This window comes from Hibiscus syriacus, unplaced genomic scaffold (genome assembly GCF_006381635.1).
Source record: "Hibiscus syriacus cultivar Baekdansim isolate YM2019G1 unplaced genomic scaffold, ASM638163v2 tig00019690_pilon, whole genome shotgun sequence".
Classification (NCBI taxonomy): Eukaryota; Viridiplantae; Streptophyta; class Magnoliopsida; order Malvales; family Malvaceae; genus Hibiscus; species Hibiscus syriacus.
The window spans coordinates 17,809-37,609 of record NW_024062475.1 but is presented as its reverse complement, the minus strand read 5'-3'; the positions used below and the strand labels follow the sequence as shown (position 1 = coordinate 37,609).

General features: G+C 34.7%; 1 protein-coding gene, 1 long non-coding RNA gene and 1 pseudogene across 2 annotated transcripts; 2 read left to right on the top strand and 1 right to left on the bottom strand.

Annotated features, from left to right (window-relative positions):
- Window positions 1–15,356: 15,356 nt before the first annotated feature.
- On the bottom strand, window positions 15,357–17,104 carry LOC120209690 (annotated as a pseudogene).
- A 987-nt stretch (window positions 17,105–18,091) lies between these two features.
- Window positions 18,092–19,159, top strand: LOC120209698 (protein NETWORKED 1D-like). The gene is made up of 2 exons (XM_039208633.1): window positions 18,092–18,618; window positions 18,667–19,159. The coding sequence occupies exons 1-2, from the start codon at window positions 18,473–18,475 to the stop codon at window positions 19,157–19,159; spliced, it is 639 nt and encodes a 212-aa protein (XP_039064564.1). The 5' UTR covers window positions 18,092–18,472.
- A 63-nt stretch (window positions 19,160–19,222) lies between these two features.
- Window positions 19,223–19,468, top strand: LOC120209689. The gene is made up of 2 exons (XR_005524428.1): window positions 19,223–19,348; window positions 19,431–19,468. It is a non-coding gene; the product is annotated as an uncharacterized LOC120209689 (long non-coding RNA).
- The last annotated feature ends 333 nt before the right edge of the window (window positions 19,469–19,801 follow it).

Here is a 19,801-nt window from a genome sequence, read left to right as displayed (position 1 = left end):
TCTTTTGGCTCAAACTATGACCTTGATGATATATTCTCAGGTGTTCTTCTTCCCCTTGATAAATATGTAAACAAAGACAAATAGAAAAGTACAAAAAAAAAAACCTTGAAAACTGGGACAAGAGGGGAAATTTCAAGCTTTTGCTGAAAATAATGGGAGAAAAAGTGTTCTAATTTTGAATGATGGCTGAAATGAAATGCAGGGTAGTACTCAGTTCCCTCAAGTATTGGAGAGAAAACACCAGTTTTTAACCTGAATCATTACTGTACCTTGAACTAGGTGAAGACCAAAAAAGACCCAGTTTTTGCTGGTGTGGAGAACACTTAAAAGGGGGGAAAAGGAAAGGAAATTGAAAACGGAAAACCAACAACAGACAGATGGAAGAACAAGACAACAACTGAGGTTAGAACAAGAAAATGTATGGTCTGGTCTCTCTATTCAAACAACAAAAACCACGTTTCAAGGTACAGGGCAAAGTATCGATTTTTCTAGAGAATAAAGTGCCTTTTTTTTTAAACACCCTCGAAAATCCAAGGCTTGAACCGAGCACATCAATGGAGATAGATATATGTTTCTCTCTCAATCCTAATTTTCCTCAACATTCAGGCCAAAACTGGGAAACTAGCATGGTTTTTGTAGTTATATGATATGGTAAGTTGTTTTGATGGGGACTTTTGTGAAGATCAAGGCCGTTGTTATCGGAAGTGTGGGTTTTTGGAGCTTCAGATACAATCCATTGACCATATAGGTGTAGGGGGTATAATAGGAGAATTTTTGTGCCAAAAGTAAGGCTGGATCTTCAATCTTCAATGGTGTGCAATGGCCGAGTTTTTTTAGAAGAAAAAACTTTAGAAGCATTGAAATAATCTCCTCAAAAGTTTATCTCCGTTGTTTCACAGCAGTCAATTTGTTAAGTCTCATACTTGAGTACTTGAGACTTGACTACTTGACTACAAATTGCTTATATTATGTTTTATTAAAAATAGTTGAACTCTTGTTTCAAATAATTAAGAGTGTTCATTAATGGTTTTAACAGAATTCGAATCGAATTAGTTCGATTAATTCGATCGACTATTGAATTAGTTCGGTCGGTTCGAAATTAGTTAATTAATCAAAATTATTAAATATTATATAAATTATATATATTATAAACCTATTTTAAACTCAAACCCATTAAAAATTAATACTCGATTATTTTTTAATCACACTAAATCCATTAAATTATCAATATCTAATTAATTTATATCTCAAATAAAAAAAATACATGTGTTATATTTAAATTAATCTATTTATAAAAAATTAATTAATTAAGTTAACCGACCAAAATAATCGAACTTTATTCGATTCAGTTAACGGTTAAAGAAAAAAATTTAATTAATTTGATTAATGATAATTCGATTCGGTCACCGACCGAATTAACCGTTTGAACCCTCCTACAAATTATGGATTTCAGGCGAATCTTTTGTAATTTTAAAGGGTTTAATATTATATCAAATAAATTTGATTATCAATATTTTAATAAAATAAAATTATTTTTAACATAAATATTAAGTAAAATATTAATTTTTAATAATTTAATACGATAAATCGTATGATAATTCACGTGTATTTTATATTAACATGATATTATTTGTGTCTAGTGACATATTAATAAAGAGAAAATCGCCTCAGTGACCAAAAATACCTTATAATATACGATTTTAATAAACTTTTTTTGGATTTGCCAAAATGACCAATAAAATCGCAACGCGATATCAAAATCGCAACGCGATTTAGAAAATCGCAACGTTAAAAAGAAAATCGCAACGGTCAAAAGAAAATCGCAACGCGAGCTTCCAAGTTCGCAACGCGATTTAGAAGAAAATCGCAATGCGATTGATAGAATCGCAATGCGATTGAGAGAGTCGCAACGCGATTTAGAAGAAAATCGCAATGCGACTGAGAGAATAGCAATGTGACTGAGAGAATCGCAATGCGACTGAGAGAATCGCGTTGCGATTTATAGAATCGCAACGCGATTTAGAAAATCGCAACGTTAAAAAGAAAATCGCAACGGTCAAAAGAATAGGTAAAAAAATTTTGTTTCTTAAGAATTTTCTCTAAAAAGACGCGGACGTGTCGAAGACACGTATTACCACGACCACGACCACGACCACGACCCGACCCGAGACGAGACGGCGGCGGCGGCGGCGCGCGAGAGTTCCCCTTGTCCTCTTTCACTCAACAAGGAAGTGCAAAATACAAGCCTTAAATATCATTCCCAATAGTATTTCCAATACTATGTGGGATTGAGCATTACCAACACTTGTTCCAAATATCATTATTCTTCATAAGTTATCATCCATTACAATATGAATTAGTCGTGTTAATGAACCAATATACCTCATTAATATATGGTATTGTTGAACAAAAGAATGATGATGATGATCTTATTAAAGACCATCTAATACGAAAGAATCCAATGCATAACCGATACCTTATTGTGAAACTAATTCACATAGAGGTTGTACGTGAAAAAAAAATCTTTTACTTTTATAGTAAATATCTATCTCAATAATTTTAATATAAAAAATATATTTTTTATTTAATAATAGAATTATTTCATGTATTTATCAAGTTATAATTTTAAATACTTATTAAAATGAATTAATTTATTATCGATAATTCATATTGTAATGGATGATAACTTATGAAGAATAATTATATTGGGAACAAGTGTTGGTAATGCTCAATCCCACATAGTATTGGAAACACTATTGGGAATTATATTTAAGGCTTGTATTTTGCACTTCCTTGTTGAGTGAAAGAGGACAAGGGGGACTCTCGCGCGCCGCCGCCGCCGTCGTCTCGTCTCGGGTCGGGTCGTGGTCGTGGTCGTGGTCGTGGTCGTGGTCGTGGTCGTGGTCGTGGTCGTGGTCGTGGTCGTGGTCGTGGTCGTGGTCGTGGTCGTGGTCGTGGTCGTGGTCGTGGTCGTGGTCGTGGTCGTGGTCGTGGTCGTGGTAATACGTGTCTTCGACACGTCCGCGCGTATACTATTTTTTTAGAGAAAATTCTTAAGAAACAAATTTTTTTTAACTATTCTTTTGACCGTTGCGATTTTATTTTCAACGTTGCGATTCTATAAATCGCATTGCGATTCTCTCAGTCGCATTGCGATTCTCTCAGTCGCATTGCGATTCTATCAATCGCATTGCGATTTTCTTCTAAATCGCGTTGCGAACTTGGAAGCTCGCGTTGCGATTTTCTTTTGACCGTTGCGATTTCCTTTTTAACGTTGCGATTTTCTAAGGTGATTATAAGATAATATTGTTTATAGTTTTTTTAACTGATTGACAATGCACACGCCATTCAGACGTAGTTGCTTTAACTCAAGACTTTTAAAGAGAACAATATTTTTTTATTACTGTGATCATTTAATAAACTCAGTAACTTAAAATTTTAATATAAAATCAATATAAATAAAATATTAAAATAAACGTAATCAATAAAATAGATAACTATTATAAAAAATCAAATTTTAAAGTAAACAATTACACATCCTAAAACTTTGGTTGATAAATAATATAAAATTTTGAACTTTGCAAGTAGGATCTTGCTAGGTTATAACTGGGTGGCTTAAACTGAGGTTTAAGTAGGATGATCGATAGGGATAGATTGAGGAAAGACAAACAGTAGTTGTTGTATTTGAAAATTTAAAATTATTATGTATTTTATTTTTTATATACTTTTATTGAAAATATATTTTTCAATTATTTTTTATAATTTCATTATCACTTAAAATTTTATTCTTTTAATATAAAATTCTACATCATCCGTGAGTTAGTTCAAGTGGTAAACAACATGATCATTTAAGCAAGGTCTCAGGTTCGAGTCCTTGTGTATGTAGAAAATTCCCTGTAAGACTCACCCATCAAAATCAAGTGTACAATCCGAGTTGATCTAGATTAATCAGGACAAAACCTTGAAATGTAGTTGAAAAAAGTATACATTCGTGTTCAATAGTAGGTTTATGTGTAACTATGATTAGGGATGGGCATGGGACCCGAGCCCGACGGGTTTCGATCCGACCCGATCAAATCTAATTTTTTTTAAAAAAAATCGGGTTCGGGTTAGGTTTAGGGTGAAAAATATCCGACAAAAAAAATTATAATTTTACCTTATATATTTAGAAATAATTACAATAATATATTATATATATATATATATATATTCAAATTAAATCATTGTTTTTATTAAATAAAAATAATATTTTTTATTATTTCAGGTCATATTTTCAAGTTATATATTAGGTCGGGTGAAATATTGTTTTATGCGAGTCCGGTCGGATCTCAGGTGGAAGAGTTATTATTCTCTGGTCAGATTGGATTGGATCGATCAAAAACCCGACTCAGCACGACCTATGCCCAACCCTAACTATGATGCTGTTATACACTTGAAAATAAGTGAGGAACTATTAGGGTGTGTTTGTTGGGAATGTTGTATTTTGTGTTTGGTTGGCTTAGCAGGAATGTAAGATTATCGTGTTTGGTTAAAAGAATAAAAGATTATTGGAATGTATATTTGATCAAATTGTCCTTATTATATATTTGTTTTTTTAACAAGTTTGAAAAATATTTATATACTTTCTTTAAAAAATTTAAATTCATAAAATTTATATAATTTTTTTTACAAAATTGAAAATATAAAAAGGTTTAATGAAAGGGTAAAATTTTATTTTAACCCTTAAACTTCATATAAAATTTCAATTATAGATTTTTTTTGTAAATCTAAAATAATTTAAGAATCAATTTATAATTTAACATTCGTAGAATTTTTATTATTCAATGACAGAAAAAGGATATTTAAAATTTTTTTAAAGGTATTTTAGTCAAAACGCCGGGAATCCAACAATACCTAAGGAAATCGAGGTAATGACATTCCCGATAATATACTCCAAAAATTCCATTATTGATAATCTTACATTGTCAAAAATGAGATTCTCGGACTAACTAAACAGGAGAATGTGAATTCTATTATCATAGAAATCCCACATTCCCATCCAAACACCCCTTAGTGTATGATTTGTTGAATCGAATAATGTTTAAAGACACATGCTACCTGTGGGGAACTGTGTCCGGTTCATTAATCAAAGTCCTTATTTCTCCATTTTCCAAAGCTCCTTCACAATTTACTTACTTTTCTTTTAATTATGTACCAATTGAATAATAAATGCCACAACATACATAAATAATAATAAAATAAATTATAGTAATTAAAATAATAGTAATTTAAAAATTAAGTAATTAAATTGAAAAAATTTAAAGTTTAATGACTAAAATAGAAGAGAAAGGATAGATGAATGATAAATTATGTAATTTATCCAATTTTTGTTGATAAACGACTAAAACATTAGTCAAAGGATTAAATTAATTTTTTTTTTCAAAGTTAAAAGACCACAATAATCAAAGAAAATGATAAGTGACGATAAGGTTCCACCAACATCATTGACGTTATCCGTTCGGTCCGAATTATAAGTTGTCGAAGAGTTGGTCCAACTCATAGCTGTCGAGGCAGAAAAGCTATATCGACGTGGCACCCATTTATCAATGGCTTTTCATGCTTGCCATTAAATCAGCTGATTAAGATCTGCCATTTCTTTCTCTCTTTTGATTATGTCTTAGGAAACTTAATTATCTTGTTTTGAAAGAATAAATAAAACAAAACACAACACAACATTAGCTCGCGAAAGTTATCGGAGTTGCGGTCCAAATGCTTTTTGCACACTCTTTTGCTTAAAAAAAAGGGTAAACTACACATTTAACACTTAAATTATCAGTTTTAGTCTATTTTAATACTTAAAAGTTTTATTTTTTTTTAAATTATACCTAATGTTTAATTTTTTTTATTTTAGTATCTACCGTTAAAAATTTCATACGCTTAATACCTAAACGATCAGTTTTGGCCACTGGCGGATGTATGTTGAACCCTGGGTGGGCACTGGAACCCGAATTCCTTTATGTTAGATGTTAATTTCATTAAAGGTGTCCACCCTGAAATTTTATTTGTGCCCACCATGAAATTCAAATTTATTTGTGTTAGTTGTTCATTTTACTAAAGATGTCCACCTTGAAATTTTATTTTTGTCCACCATACGAAAAAAATTCCCTCATTAATACATGTGTACCCATAATAAAAAAATATTTATGGATCCACCACTGGTTTGTGCCCGTTTGTAGTTAAAATTTCATTTCTCAATTCAAAAAAAAATTCTCAACTTTATTTATCGAAAAAAAGATCTTGATAAATATGTATAATATTATCGTTTTCAAACTCTATTATCTTCCTTTCTTTTTTAGCTTAAGATTAATGATTCTAACTCTCTCTTAGGTATAGCGTTTTATTTCATTCAATTTAATGAAATTTGCATCATAGTTGTTCATTCTACCTATCTCATCTATCAAGACGTGAAATCAAATAATCAAAAGATATAATTCATACAAAATTATTATCCTCTTTTTAAAATTCGTCATACATTTACTTGGTTTTTTTTAATACATTATCATATTTTGGTGAATTAAAATTGTCACTCTTTTTTGTTAAAAAATTAAATCAGGAAAAGAGAGGACAAATTTTGGGGTAATAATGGTTCCAAAAATTGAGAGAGAGAGAGAGAGAAAGAAGGGTAAGAAGCTAGGTGGATGTAGAAACATGACGAGAGATGCAACTCTGGAAGCTTTAGTACAGTTGATGTAAGATGTTTTCAAAATTTAAGCACCAATGGGTCCGGTCCTACTTATAAATGTTCCAGTGGGTACTAATTTTATTAAAACATATTATAAGATTGAATGAAAAACAAACTTAGAGTAGTTTGCATTATATCGTAAAAATCATATCTACCATCAAATAAATCAGACTATCGGTTTTCAAGTTGATCAGTAAGTAAAGCATGACAAAATTAATTAAGTGTTTGTCTCCAGTTTCTATTTTGGTACCTCTGCTTTACAGCTTTCCTCCTGCCATTGTTGCTGTCTTTCGTTTTTTTTTCCCCGGAAACATTTCGTGTTAGTGTTGCTGCTATTATTAATTATTCTCAGGTAGCTTCTTACTCTGGAGAATCATTCTTAAAAGAAGAAAATTTCGAACATCCGGTTGCATCATAGTCTAGTTTAAGAACATTATCGACATTCATTCAACGTTGTGATGTTATCACGCCTTGGAGAGATAGGGGACACCATCTTATACCGAAAAGAAAAGAAGTCTTGAAGCTTATAAACCATGATACTGCATATCCCTGACAGACGTCTTTTGAGAAGAAGACGGTGACACTGTACATACAATCAAGCATGTCTTTCGAGAAAAAGATAATGACGAGAGAGAATATGCACCACCACCATGTTCTTCTTCAAAATCTAACAACAAAACAACTCGAAAGAAATCAGATCCAGTCTTGAGAATAGAATTTCCAAGTGGCTTTACAAAGGCACTAAAATCCATAGCCTGCCTACAAAACAGTAGGTTTAAAGCGAGATTGACTACAGTTAGAACCAAAATAACAACTCAAGAAACAAGAGATTATCTGTCAGTCGGATTCCTTATAACTTATAATTCCCCAAAACTGATACAAAATGCATGTTCACTGCCTGCTACAACAGCAAGTAACTGCTAACCATGTTAGGCAAAGCTTGTGGGAGCCATTCTCTTCAGATTAAAATGTGGGAAAGAAGTTAGAACCGTAAAAGGCACCTCAGCACGGCCCAGCTGCATATAAAATTAAGTTGCTAATTTCTGCTTAGGTGCTGCAGGAGATCTATGGGAAAGTGTCATGTATATGGCTTTGATCGTATTTGGAGTACTACAACAACCTCCGACAAGCGAAACCCCAACCTCGCACCATTTGCTTACGTAGGAGATGAAATCTTCATCCTTGACTCCTGAATTTTGCTGCCAGAAAAAGAATGATGCAGACCATCAAGGCTCCACTTTACCACTGGAACAAATGAATTACTGAAAAAACAGTGTAGCTTCCTTCTCCTTTTTTCCAGTTATTTTGCAATTTCCTTTATACTAGGGTCCTTCCTTTATTTTCTTTAAAGCCAAATGAAAATGGAATTTTGTTAAGTGTAGTTTAAAGTGGTAGCACTCCGTCTCATATTGCTAAGCTCAGGTGTTTCTTGATATCATGCTGGACAAAAACTAAAAAAATTCTAGTTGGTACAGAAGAGACCCTTGTAGTCCAAATAAGGTGTTCCTGCAGATTTCAGACCTTTTTCTTGTATAGGGATGTTTCATGCATCGACTAAAGAGAAAAAAGAAAATAAACTTACCACCCATTACTTCTGATCAGCATCATACCGCGCACCACTATTGGGATATATAACAATTGGTTTGGCAGCGACCTGCACAAATTATTAACCAAATAAGTTTCTCGAGTCCATCAAATTTCTAGACTGAAACATTACGGTACAAATTCTTCGACCGTAAAAAAAACAAAAAGAAAAAAAGAAAAGAAAAGGAGAGAACCAGTTAATTGCTAAACCATAACCAACAAAAAGGTGAGAAAAGAGTAATATTTAATCTATAATGGTTATTAACAAAATAACAGATTGGCAAAACCAAAACCTTCTTAATTTCTAGAATTAGATCAAGAATAAATCTAGAAGGTGTGCAGTTGATTCCAACAGCAACAACTTGTTTGAAGGATTCAGCAATTGATGCACAGTGAAGCAAAGAATCACCGCTAACTACATTGACACCATCTTTTGAGTTGAAAGTAAACCATGCCGGAATCTTCAAGTGTTCTTCCTCCAAGAGTTCAGCATAAGCCTGTATGAACAGCCTCCAAAATCTCAAGATTAAGAAGAAACAAATGAAACAACGAAGTAGACATAGAGCACTGGATAAATAACACCTTACTAGCCAATTCAGGAAACATTTAGGTGCAAGACATGAAATTTAGTATGTTTTTGTTCCTCACACCCTTCTTACTTTAATTTAAAAAGGTTTTAATCCGAATAAAATATTCAGCAATACCTGAGCTTCTATCTTGTTTGGAACTGTTTCAAATGCTATTAGGTCAGGGCCTGATTCTGCGAGGACCTGAACCCTTCTGCGATGAAATTCTTTCAAAGCTTTTACCGTCATTGTATCACCATAGTGCCCACTAGTATAGAGTATATAACAGCAAAAAAAAGGAGACATGTAAATATGTATTAAATATAATGATTTTCATTTACACAAAAAGAGGAGATTGTGGCAGACAGCCTAAAAGCAACAAAATAGGTTTTGGATTAAACACTACTTGATAACATTTGCATAGATGATTGACGCACCTGTACTCAGAACCATCGGCCAAATAAGCCCCATAGCTTCCTACAGACGCTGCAACTAAGATTGGACACTTTTTTTTTTGGATAAATCAGATTATATTACCCGAAACAGAGTTTAAGTACATCCAATTAACCAATCAATAGTGTAGAACCAAAAAGAAACAACCTATACAAAATGATTGGTTATGCTATACCCCAAGCATTACATAGCTTTAAGTTAGTACTATCTAGTCTATTAATATTAGTTCCCCCAAGACGGATTCCAACGTCTTTAACCTCCTTTAGCAAGCAGTCAATCGTTCTACTCCGTCCTTGAAAAATTCGCTGATTTCTTTCCTGCCACAAGGAGTAAATAACAACAGTCCAGGAAAGTTTTAAAATGGTAGTGAGTAAAGACCTCCCTTTCCATAATGAACTAGCCTTTATGACCATTTCATTCCATGATAAGTAAGTGGTCTTCATCCTGTTTAGGTTCAAAACTGAATTCCAGAGTTCCACTGCCATTGTACATTGTGAAAAAAGGTGGTCCCTTGACTCGCAAGAGTTACTACAATTAACGCAAATACAATATGTGGTAATTCCCATTTTAAGAAGTCTGTCTCTTGTAGGCAGTTTGTTGAGAAGAGCCATCCAAGCAATCAAGCTGATTTTTAGAATATGCATTGGGAACCAAATCAGTTTATGTCATGTAACAATCTGCCCTTTGCATCGAATCAAGTCCCAAATTTCCTGAACTTGTGGAGAACCGGCATATAGGATTGGAAAAGCTTCAACCCTTAATTTTAAGATTCGATTGGTGCTCCAACTTAAATTAGCTGCTGCTTAATAATGCCAAAAGTCCTGCTCCTTAAAAATATAGGCCTTAAGCCAAGCAACCCATAGGGAACCGTTTCCTGCTAAGAATTTCCGGATTAGAATAATGAGGCAAGCTTTGTTCCAGGTTTTAATGTTCTTCAATCTGAGGCCACCTTCTGATTTGGAAACACAAATGTTATCCCAGCTCACGCGAGCACCAGCAACAAATTTATCTGCTCCTTTCCAGAAGTACCTAGAGCAGATTTGATCCACTTTTTTAAGAATAGAAGTTGGCAGAACTAATTGTCTGCACCAGTAATTGCTAACATTGAATAAGACTGATCTAATGAGCTCTAATCGGCCTGCATAACTTAGATTTCTGCTAGACCAGTGATGAAGCTTGAGCTTGATATTGTCAATTAACGCTTGGCAATCCTTTTCAGTAAGTTTGCGGGTGACCAGGGGAATACCAAGATAGCGAATAGGAAGACTTCCAATTTGAAACCCCGTAATAATTCTTAAATTCTCAATGGTTCTTGTAGGAATCCCCGCAACAAAGATTTCACATTTGGCAGGATTCAATTTAAGCCCAAAGACTTCATAGAATCGGTCAAGAATAGTAAGAACACCTACAACAGAGTCAATATTGCCTTTGCAAAAGACAAGTAAATCGTCAGCAAACGAGAGATGAGTAAGACCAATTTTCCTACACTTTGGATGAAAACCAAATATTCCTCTTTCGGCAGCCAAATTAAGCATTCGGGATAAAATATTCATTGCAAGAACAAAAAGATAAGGGGAAAGAGGGTCTCCCTGCCTTAGGCCTCTAGCTCCTTTAAAATAACCGATTAAGGTTCCATTAAAAGAAATGGAAAACCATGCTTCTGTGAAACATGCTTCGATCCAAGCAATGAAAGCAAGAGGGAGATTGAGAGCTTTAAGAATTTGAATGATGAATCCCCAGTGAATGGAGTCAAAAGCTTTATGAAGGTCAATCTTCAGTGCACACCTCGGGGAAATGGATTTTCTTCCATAGCCTTTAACCATCTCCTGAGCAAGTAGGGTATTATCAATAATGCTCCTTCCTCTGATGAAAGCCGTTTGATTCAAAGTAATAATATCCGGGAGAAAATCAGTCAATCTTCTAACAATGATCTTTGTAATGATTTTATAGATAACAGAGCAATAAGAGATTGGACGATAGTCTTTAACTGCACTCGGATTTGGAATTTTAGGAACAAGAGCAATAATAGTAGAGTTAAAAGCAGGGTGAATTGTAGCACTGAGAAAGAAGAACTTAACTGCAGCGACAACATCCTCATTCACTATATTCCAAGAGTTCTTGAAGAAAAAAGGGGTGAAGCCGTCGGGTCCCGGGGCTTTATCATTGCCTTGGCAAAATACAACTTTCTGAATTTCTTCTCTAGTAATTTCCTTAACAAGGCTAGATGAAGCTTCATAAGGTAATGAGTAATTGAGAAGATCTTTAAGAAGGTTAGGATCGATATCTTTGACCATGTTGTCGGCTGTTCCAATCAGATTAAAATAAAATGAGATAATTTCTTTCGACATTGCTTCAAAGGACTCCAATCTATTGCCTTGATCATCAACAAGAACACCGATAGTATCCCTCTTGTTTTTAAAAGCAATCGTTGAGTAGAAAAATTTGGAGTTTTTATCTCCATCTTTAATCCACTACACTTTTGCCTTTTGCTTAAGGAACGCAACTTCGGCAACTTCCAAAGTATTCAGCTCTTCTTGTAATAGAAGTTCCTTCTCGATTGTTTCTTGTCTCTTTAAAATGAGGAGTTGTTGATTTTCCAGCTCAATTCTTTTAAGCTTGACTCGATCCGAGATCATGCTATAATTCTCCTTATTAAATCTCGTAAGACACTCTTTGAGTCTTTTAAGTTTAGTAAGGAGAATTTGCATAGGATTGCCATGAGCAGGTTGGAGCCAAGATTGACTTACTACATTTATGAAGTTTGGATGAGCAGCCCAAAAATTGAAGAATTTAAAAGGCTTTGGCTTATTTGCAGGAACTTCTTTGAATAGCCATGTTAGAGACATGCAATGGTCAGAGACACCTGGTGCAATGAACTCGACAAAAGAGTGCTGAAAGATAGAAGCCCAATGAGAATTTAGCATGACCCTGTCTAGTTTCCTTGCAAGAAAAAATCTTTTTGCTTGTTGGTCCAAGTGTAAGAAGGGACAAAATAAGGGTGGTCATGGAGTTCAAGCTCATGAGCTAAGTCCTGAAAATCCTTCATATCTGAGGTTAGATAATGGCCAAGGACTTCATGGTCAGTACTTTCATGGGAGTGCATGATAATATTAAAATCTCCTCCTAAAACCCAAGGTGACTTGTTAATTGAAAGATCGACTTCTCTTAGCCTGTGCTTGTTTTCACTGTTCCACCTTTCAAACCTCATATGTCTGCGTCGCGCAGACTACGTGCAGACCGTTTATTTTTTAGAAGACAGAGCTCTTCTAACGTCTGCGCGAGCTCTTCTTGGTGCATACATGTTTTTATGTCTTCAAAGGTCTTCAAACCTCTTCGAGAACAATTATAAAATATGGTTATTTATTAAAATAATTTTAAATAATTTAATAAGGTTATTTCTTTTAAAATAATTTATTTTAAAATAAATTATTTAAAATAAATTATTTTAAAATAAATTATTATAAAATATGGATTAATTTATTTTAAAATAATTTATTTTAAATAAATTATTAGTATGAATTGATTTATTTTAAAATATGGATTGATTTATTTTAAATAATTTATTAGTATGGATTGATTTATTTTAAAATATGGATTGATTTATTATTGTAGTTGTATAGATTGATTTATTTTAAATAATTTATTAGTATGAATTGATTTATTTTAAAATATGGACTGATTTATTTCAAATAATTTATTAGTATGGATTGATTTATTTTAAAATATAGATTGATTTATTATTGTAGTTATATGAATTGATTTATTTTAAATAATTTATTAGTATGGATTGATTTATTTTAAAATATAGATTGATTTATTATTGTAGTGGTATGAATTGGTTTATTTTAAATAATTTATTAGTATGGATTGATTTATTTTAATTGATTTATTTTAAAATATGTATTGATTTATTTTAAATAATTTATTATTGTAGTTGTATGAATTATTTAAATTTCAGTATTGTAAAAAAATAATTATTTAAATCTCAGTATTGCAAAACTCTTTTAAGTTTAAAAAATCAGTTTATTTATATTTCAGTTTATTTATATTTCAGTTCATTTTAGCAGTCTGCAGATGTTAAAAACAAAAACAGTCTTCTTCTTGCAGACTTTTGGTCCACCTCTTCTGCTGCAGATGCCTGCAGATGTGGTCCGCAGACTGTAGACCTTTTACCTCTGCAAAAACAAACACCACCTTAGTGTTTGCCACAGCTGTCTTCGAGCAATACCATCATTACTACCATAAATAGCCGAAATAAACATTGGAATACCTTTGTGAGATCCTCTAACAGTAATGCATTGAGCAGAATTTTATTGGAATACCTTTGTGAGATCCTCTAACAGTAATGCATTGAGCAGAATTTTGAATGACAGACAGATTAATACCCTTCCTCCAAAGTACCCAAATTCTTCCATTACTAGCATGTTCGTAGTTGAAACAGAAATTCCAGTTCTGGAATTTAGAAGTAACGATCTACTCTGCTTTGTCCACCTTCACTCTAGTCTCCAATAAACAAAGGAGGTCAACATTATTCTGAGTGGCTCGAAGAACCACTTTATTCTGTTTTAGGGGACTGTTAAGTCCTCTAGTGTTCCAAAAACTAATTATCATTGAGAAGGCGATCCCAAAGAACCCCCTTGACCTCCAGTCGTGAGACCTTTAGCTCTCTCAAGATGATGCTTCTTTTTTTATTTTAGTTCTTTCACTAATTCTACTACTCCCAAAGATGCAGCCCTTCGTTTCCTTTGGAAGCTTTCTAAACTGTTAGGAATCTCTTCAGCAGAATTGAGTAATTCAAATCTGTTGGATGAACCTGAAAACTGAGTTTTAGCATTTTCTTTCAATGGTCTACTTCTACCCCTTTTAAGCACTGCTGGTTGTTCATTTCCTACTTCATTGACTTCAGTTGGCTCATGGGTTTCGTGGTCTGAAGTAGGGACATTAACACTGCTCGAGTCAGCAGCAGTAACTTCTTTTGTATTCTTAGTAGCAGCATCATTAGCATAATTAAGCTTTTCAATTTGATCAGGAACATTAACTTCAATCTCAACCTCCTTTCTCCTTGCATTAGCTTCACCACCAACAACAGTATCCTTCTTAGCTGCATCAATTGAGTCATTGATATTTTGTAAATTTGCTTCAGCAGTAGCAGTAGGTTGGTACGCAAATTTCTCAGGTTCTTGCAATACTTCTATCCCTCCAACATGAGTGGCTGCTATATTGGGAATTGCTGCCTTCTTCTTTTAGACTTGAGGGACAGTTTGGTTAGAGGTAGTTTTAAGCACACAACCTTTTTCATTGTGACCAAAAACATTACATCTCCTACAAGAGTGTGGGAGCCAAGAAACCTCAACATTAATCGAGGTTGTTTGGCCATCTTTCAAAACTACCTCGATGAGCTTAGGTATAACATCTTTAACACCTATTTCTATACAGACTTTAGCAAATTCAAGTCTGGATTTCGTAGCAGTGATAGTGTCCGTGGAGATAGGAATTCCAATGGCACTTGCAATATAGCTTAAGCCTGTTCTAGAAAATAATTCAAGGGGAACATTGAACAGGTGTACCCATACTGGGATTTTAGACAAGCTGAAACTAAGTCTTTTAAGGTTAGGCTCCCAATTCCTAAGGATTAAGGGCTTATTATGCACATGCCATGGACCGTTTTGCAATACCCAATCTCTAGCTGATTCGCTGCTAAAAGAAAAAACAAAGATGTTGTTCCCAGCAGAACTGACCTGTAATTGGGATCCCAACAGAGCTTTACTCCATAAGCTTTCCACTGTCCGATGAAGAGAGGTGAAGCTTGGAGCAACTCCCAGAAATTGGCCCACTAGGGATAGTCTCCACTCGGAAATTCCTTCTTCGAGGATCTCTGAAGGCGGGCAGACAGTCGGAATACCATCGCGTAGATTAGGAGGAAAATAATCTAGGTTTTGATCAGTCCAGCCCCCAAACAACTTACGCCAATCCATTTATCTAGCAATGAAGCACAACGAACCAGAACCAAAAGAGAAGAATAACAGCAGTAATGAACAAAGAAGAAATCAGAGCAAAATCACCGACGAATCAACGGAGAAATCAGGTTCCATTAGACCTGCTAATGTGCATCCAGAGGAAACCGTTAACGTGCGCCATTTTTTGATTGGACGCTTTTTTAGTACCTTACCATCTCCAATTCCATCATTAGAACTTTTACTACATCTTTCAAAATACATTTGCCTTGCCTCAATGGCAATTTCCACACTTTTTTTAAGCAATGATTCACTTTGTTCTCTGGAAAAGCCTTTCGCTTCGAACCCCTGAATCGTGGCCTGTTAAAGATGCATAAATTTGCATCAGTTGCCTAATGAGAAAGATAGAGAGAGAGAAATGTTTTATCTGATACCTGATAGGATGCTGTGATAATAATATCCACGCCAGCTTCAAGGTAGTCAAGGTGTACCTGCTCAAAATCATTTGGTAAATTATCTAGAGAAGCCCTCTTAACATCACATGCAGCCGGTTTAAAACCACTTTACTCTTAACAGGTGCTGCAAAGTGACAGAAACACTAGAAATTCAATGATTGGAGTTCTTTGTTATGAAAAAACAAACTTGGACACGTTTTCAACAAATTGATGTTACAGTGACACCAATATTCACAAAAATCATGGATAATATAATCTAGCCAGACAATCAATAAACTTAAAAAGTGCAAACAGAGACACAATCATATGCTTGCTTGTTCATCACCTCAACTTTTGACCATTAATACATTTTGGCGTTAATCTCATTTACTTGGACCATGCATGCTTGGATAGTATGATTATCTTGAAATTGGGTTAAGTAAAATGAACCTAGGTCTATCTTATTTAAAAAGACAACTGGCAGTCATTTTGGATATTGAACCTTTCTGATATGGCTTATGAAGCCTGGAAGAGAACTACGCTTTCAAAAATCCAAATCCCAGTATCCTGTTTATTGTTTTCCCTTTTAACGATTTCTGAGAGAGAGAGAGAGAGAGCAAGTGCAGACATGGACAACTGACTAAAAATAGGTCAATTCTTTCATCACAATATTAGAATAATCAATATGTGAGCCCAAACTCAAGCACTTAATCATAACATTTACTTCTTTGTATCAGTAAAATTTATATAAAAAGCAATAGAACTCAAAACTGAATCGTGAAGACGTGCCCAATAACCCTTAAATGCCACTGACCTGGCTCACCAGATCAAAACTGGACCACCTCCACACTGTGGTCCTAGTGTTCTATACATACGTACATAAATTTATATACTATACTGCATGCATACCAAACCAGAACAAGTCTCGTTCTATTTAATTTTTTATAATCAGAGCAAATGCAGTTCCATATGAAAATAAATTATAACGACAGTAGAACAACAAATCCAAATTCCCATATAGATATCCACCAACCATTCATTTTTCACTGCTACCCCATTCCTCTTCCTTCCATGAAAAATGAAGACTTACTTGCATTCAAGCAAAACCAATTCCTACTTCCTATTATAAACATCATTGAATTGTATATAAAGATATAGTGAAAATAAACAAAATCAAGGTTAAAAAAAGTAATTTTGAAAGAGGGAGGGAGAGAGATTTACGGAGCGAATGAGGTGAGGAGAAGTGAGGAGACATTTGGCACTCCAGAGGGGATCGTTGAGGTCAGCACCGTGGCGTTCCAGCTCCGTCGCCAATACGCCGTCCCATCTGACGAAGGAACTCCTTCATCAATGAAGGCGTCGCCGGGATGTTGAAAGCCTCCATTTGCTTTGTTTAATCTAAACGACATAGATCGCCTCCATTTTTTAGATTGATTCGGTTAAAGATCAATCAATACTTGAATCAAATTTGATTCGAACTCGAACTCCACTCAAATTCTTAACGAACTAAAACGAGTTACTTAATCGCGATCTACTCGGAAAAAATGTTATATTATAATTTTAGATTTTTTTAAAATTACATTATTAAAAATATATTATTGATAATTATAAATTTTTAAAAATATATTTTTAAATGTAATATAAGATTTTTGTAGGTTTGAATTCGAGTTTAAGTTCGAGCTTCAATCGAGCTCGAGTCTCAAGCTTCAATTGAGCTCCTGGATTTTTTTTTAATTCGAGCCTTTTCGAGTTCGAGTCGAGTTTCAATATTATATTTCGAGTTCGAGCTGAGTTTGATAATTTTTAGCTCTCAAGTTTTCGAGTCGAGCCTAATTTTAAACTTTTTGAGTTCGAATCGAATTCATCAATACTCGAACTTAACTCGACTCGTTTACAGCCCTACTTCGTTCTCGCAAACCTACTTACCGCTTTGCCCCCTCTACTTTTCTGGTATTACTATATTTACCATTCCAATTTGAAATTTTAGTTTTTATATTCGTTTTATTATTTATGTTAATCATTTGTAACTGTCAATTTTTAATAATTTTTGAAATGTGCATGTCTGAGCGCGGTTCCTTTTTGTTGGTCATATTAGCTATTACCATTTATAGCGAATTCCACTTACACTTTTAACTTGTTTTCTTAATATCTGTTGGTGGAATATGTGGTTTCTAGTATTGTTTTGGTTCTGCAAGGCCTAGATATCACGTATAATTCTACCAAGATGCTTTCCAAGACTAAAAGCATGTAAATAATTGGTGAAGGTGTAAGCTAGTTCTGTTTAGAAGGCTGGATATTAATGAAACTAGTCAGTAAATTATCATTTATTGAAACAGTGCTATTGGTCTTAGGTGGTTATTAGTTGTGATTCTTTGACTTAACAGTCATCTTGTTTTCCAGGATGCCAACCCGGGGACTGACTCGCACACTGATAACTGTCAACAAACAAACGTTGTTCAATATGCCTCGGTTCCAGATGGTTTTTCTGACTTGCAGAATATCGATACGAGAATTAAAGCTATTGAAAAAGCAGTGCTGGAAATGGAAAAGCTTGCAACGATGGAAAGTTTAAATCTCAATTCCAAACTAGAGACTGCTACGAGGCAGATTGAAGAGTTAAGATGTGGTAGCAGCTCACGTCGAGAAAGCGTTAGAGCAAAAAGGCATGTGAATGATAAATAAGTTGAACTTGCAGAGGGACTCGGTAACAGTGTAAAAACGCCGAGGGCAACTCCTGAGATCACTGAAGAGGACAATGGGATGATGACAAAGGACATTATGCTTGACCGGATATCTGAGTGCTCATCCCATGGGTTAAGCCGGAGAGAACCTGCCGAGGTTGATGATCAAATTCTTGAGTTGTGGGAAGGCAGTGACTGTGATGGTAATGTCGACTTGAATGTTGATAAGGCGCAGAAGATTGTCAATGGACCAACGGAGTACCAACGGATTGGTAAAGTGAAGGCACACAAGGGCAATCACCCCTCTACAAAATCTCTTGTCAAGGAGTTGAGTGTAGACAAAGAGAAATCTAAGAGATTTACCGAGCCAGACCAAGAAAGAAACAAGAGGAAGATTTTAGAAAGACTTGATTCTGATGCTCAAAAGTTGGCTAATCTTCAAATAACCGTGAAGGATTTGAAGAAGAAGGTAGAGATAACCGGGAAGGGCCACAAAGGTAAAGGAATTGAATATGGCACGGTAAAAGAGCAGCTAGAAGAAGCTGAGGAAGCCATCACAAAACTATTCGATGTTAATCAAAAATTGATAACGCAAGCTGGAGACGGTTCATGGTCCCATCTTGATGGGAAATCTGCATTAGAATTGGATGAGAGTGGGAGTTTTGGGAGGCAGAGAATATCCGAACAAGCTCGAAAAGGGTCTGAAAAGATAGAGAGGTTGCAGTTGGAGCCTTTGAGGTGCAGAAAATACAGTTTCTCTTTCTGAAGCTTGACGATGAAAAAGAAAGTAGAGGACGAACCAGAACCACCGGGCGTAAGAAACATCAAGAAGAGGAAGAACTCACCCTTTTGTGCATGTCTTCGACCCCAAACTAAATGAGATTGAGGAAGCTACTTGTAATCGGCACATAATCAGTGTACTTTACCTATAATGAGCCTATTGCATTGTCAATAAGTTCACCTTCTTAGAGCTACTTGTAATCGGCACATAATCAGGGTATTTTACCTAAAATGAGACTAGTTGCATTGTCAATAAGTTCACCTTCTTAGAGAGGCTTTATTCTTCTTTAGTTTAGAGATTCTGCTGTATGTGTCAGGTCCAATCTTAATCTAAATGAAGCTGCACTTTTGTAGCCTAAAATTTCCCTTTTCATATATGTTCAAGGTCAAATAAATTTTGTTTTGCAATGCTTTACACTACCTCCTGCAGAAGTTATTTGACACATTCCATTCGGATTTAGTTTTCCGTTCTTCCTCGATGCAGCATGCAGTGTCTGCAAGGCCCGGGAATGAAGTAACAGCGGTATTACTTACCGGTCATTACCAGTCATTCCTGCTTATTAAACTGTCCGGTTTAGATGTAACCATAATGGTACATATGATGCATACATTTCAACCCCGTCCAGCT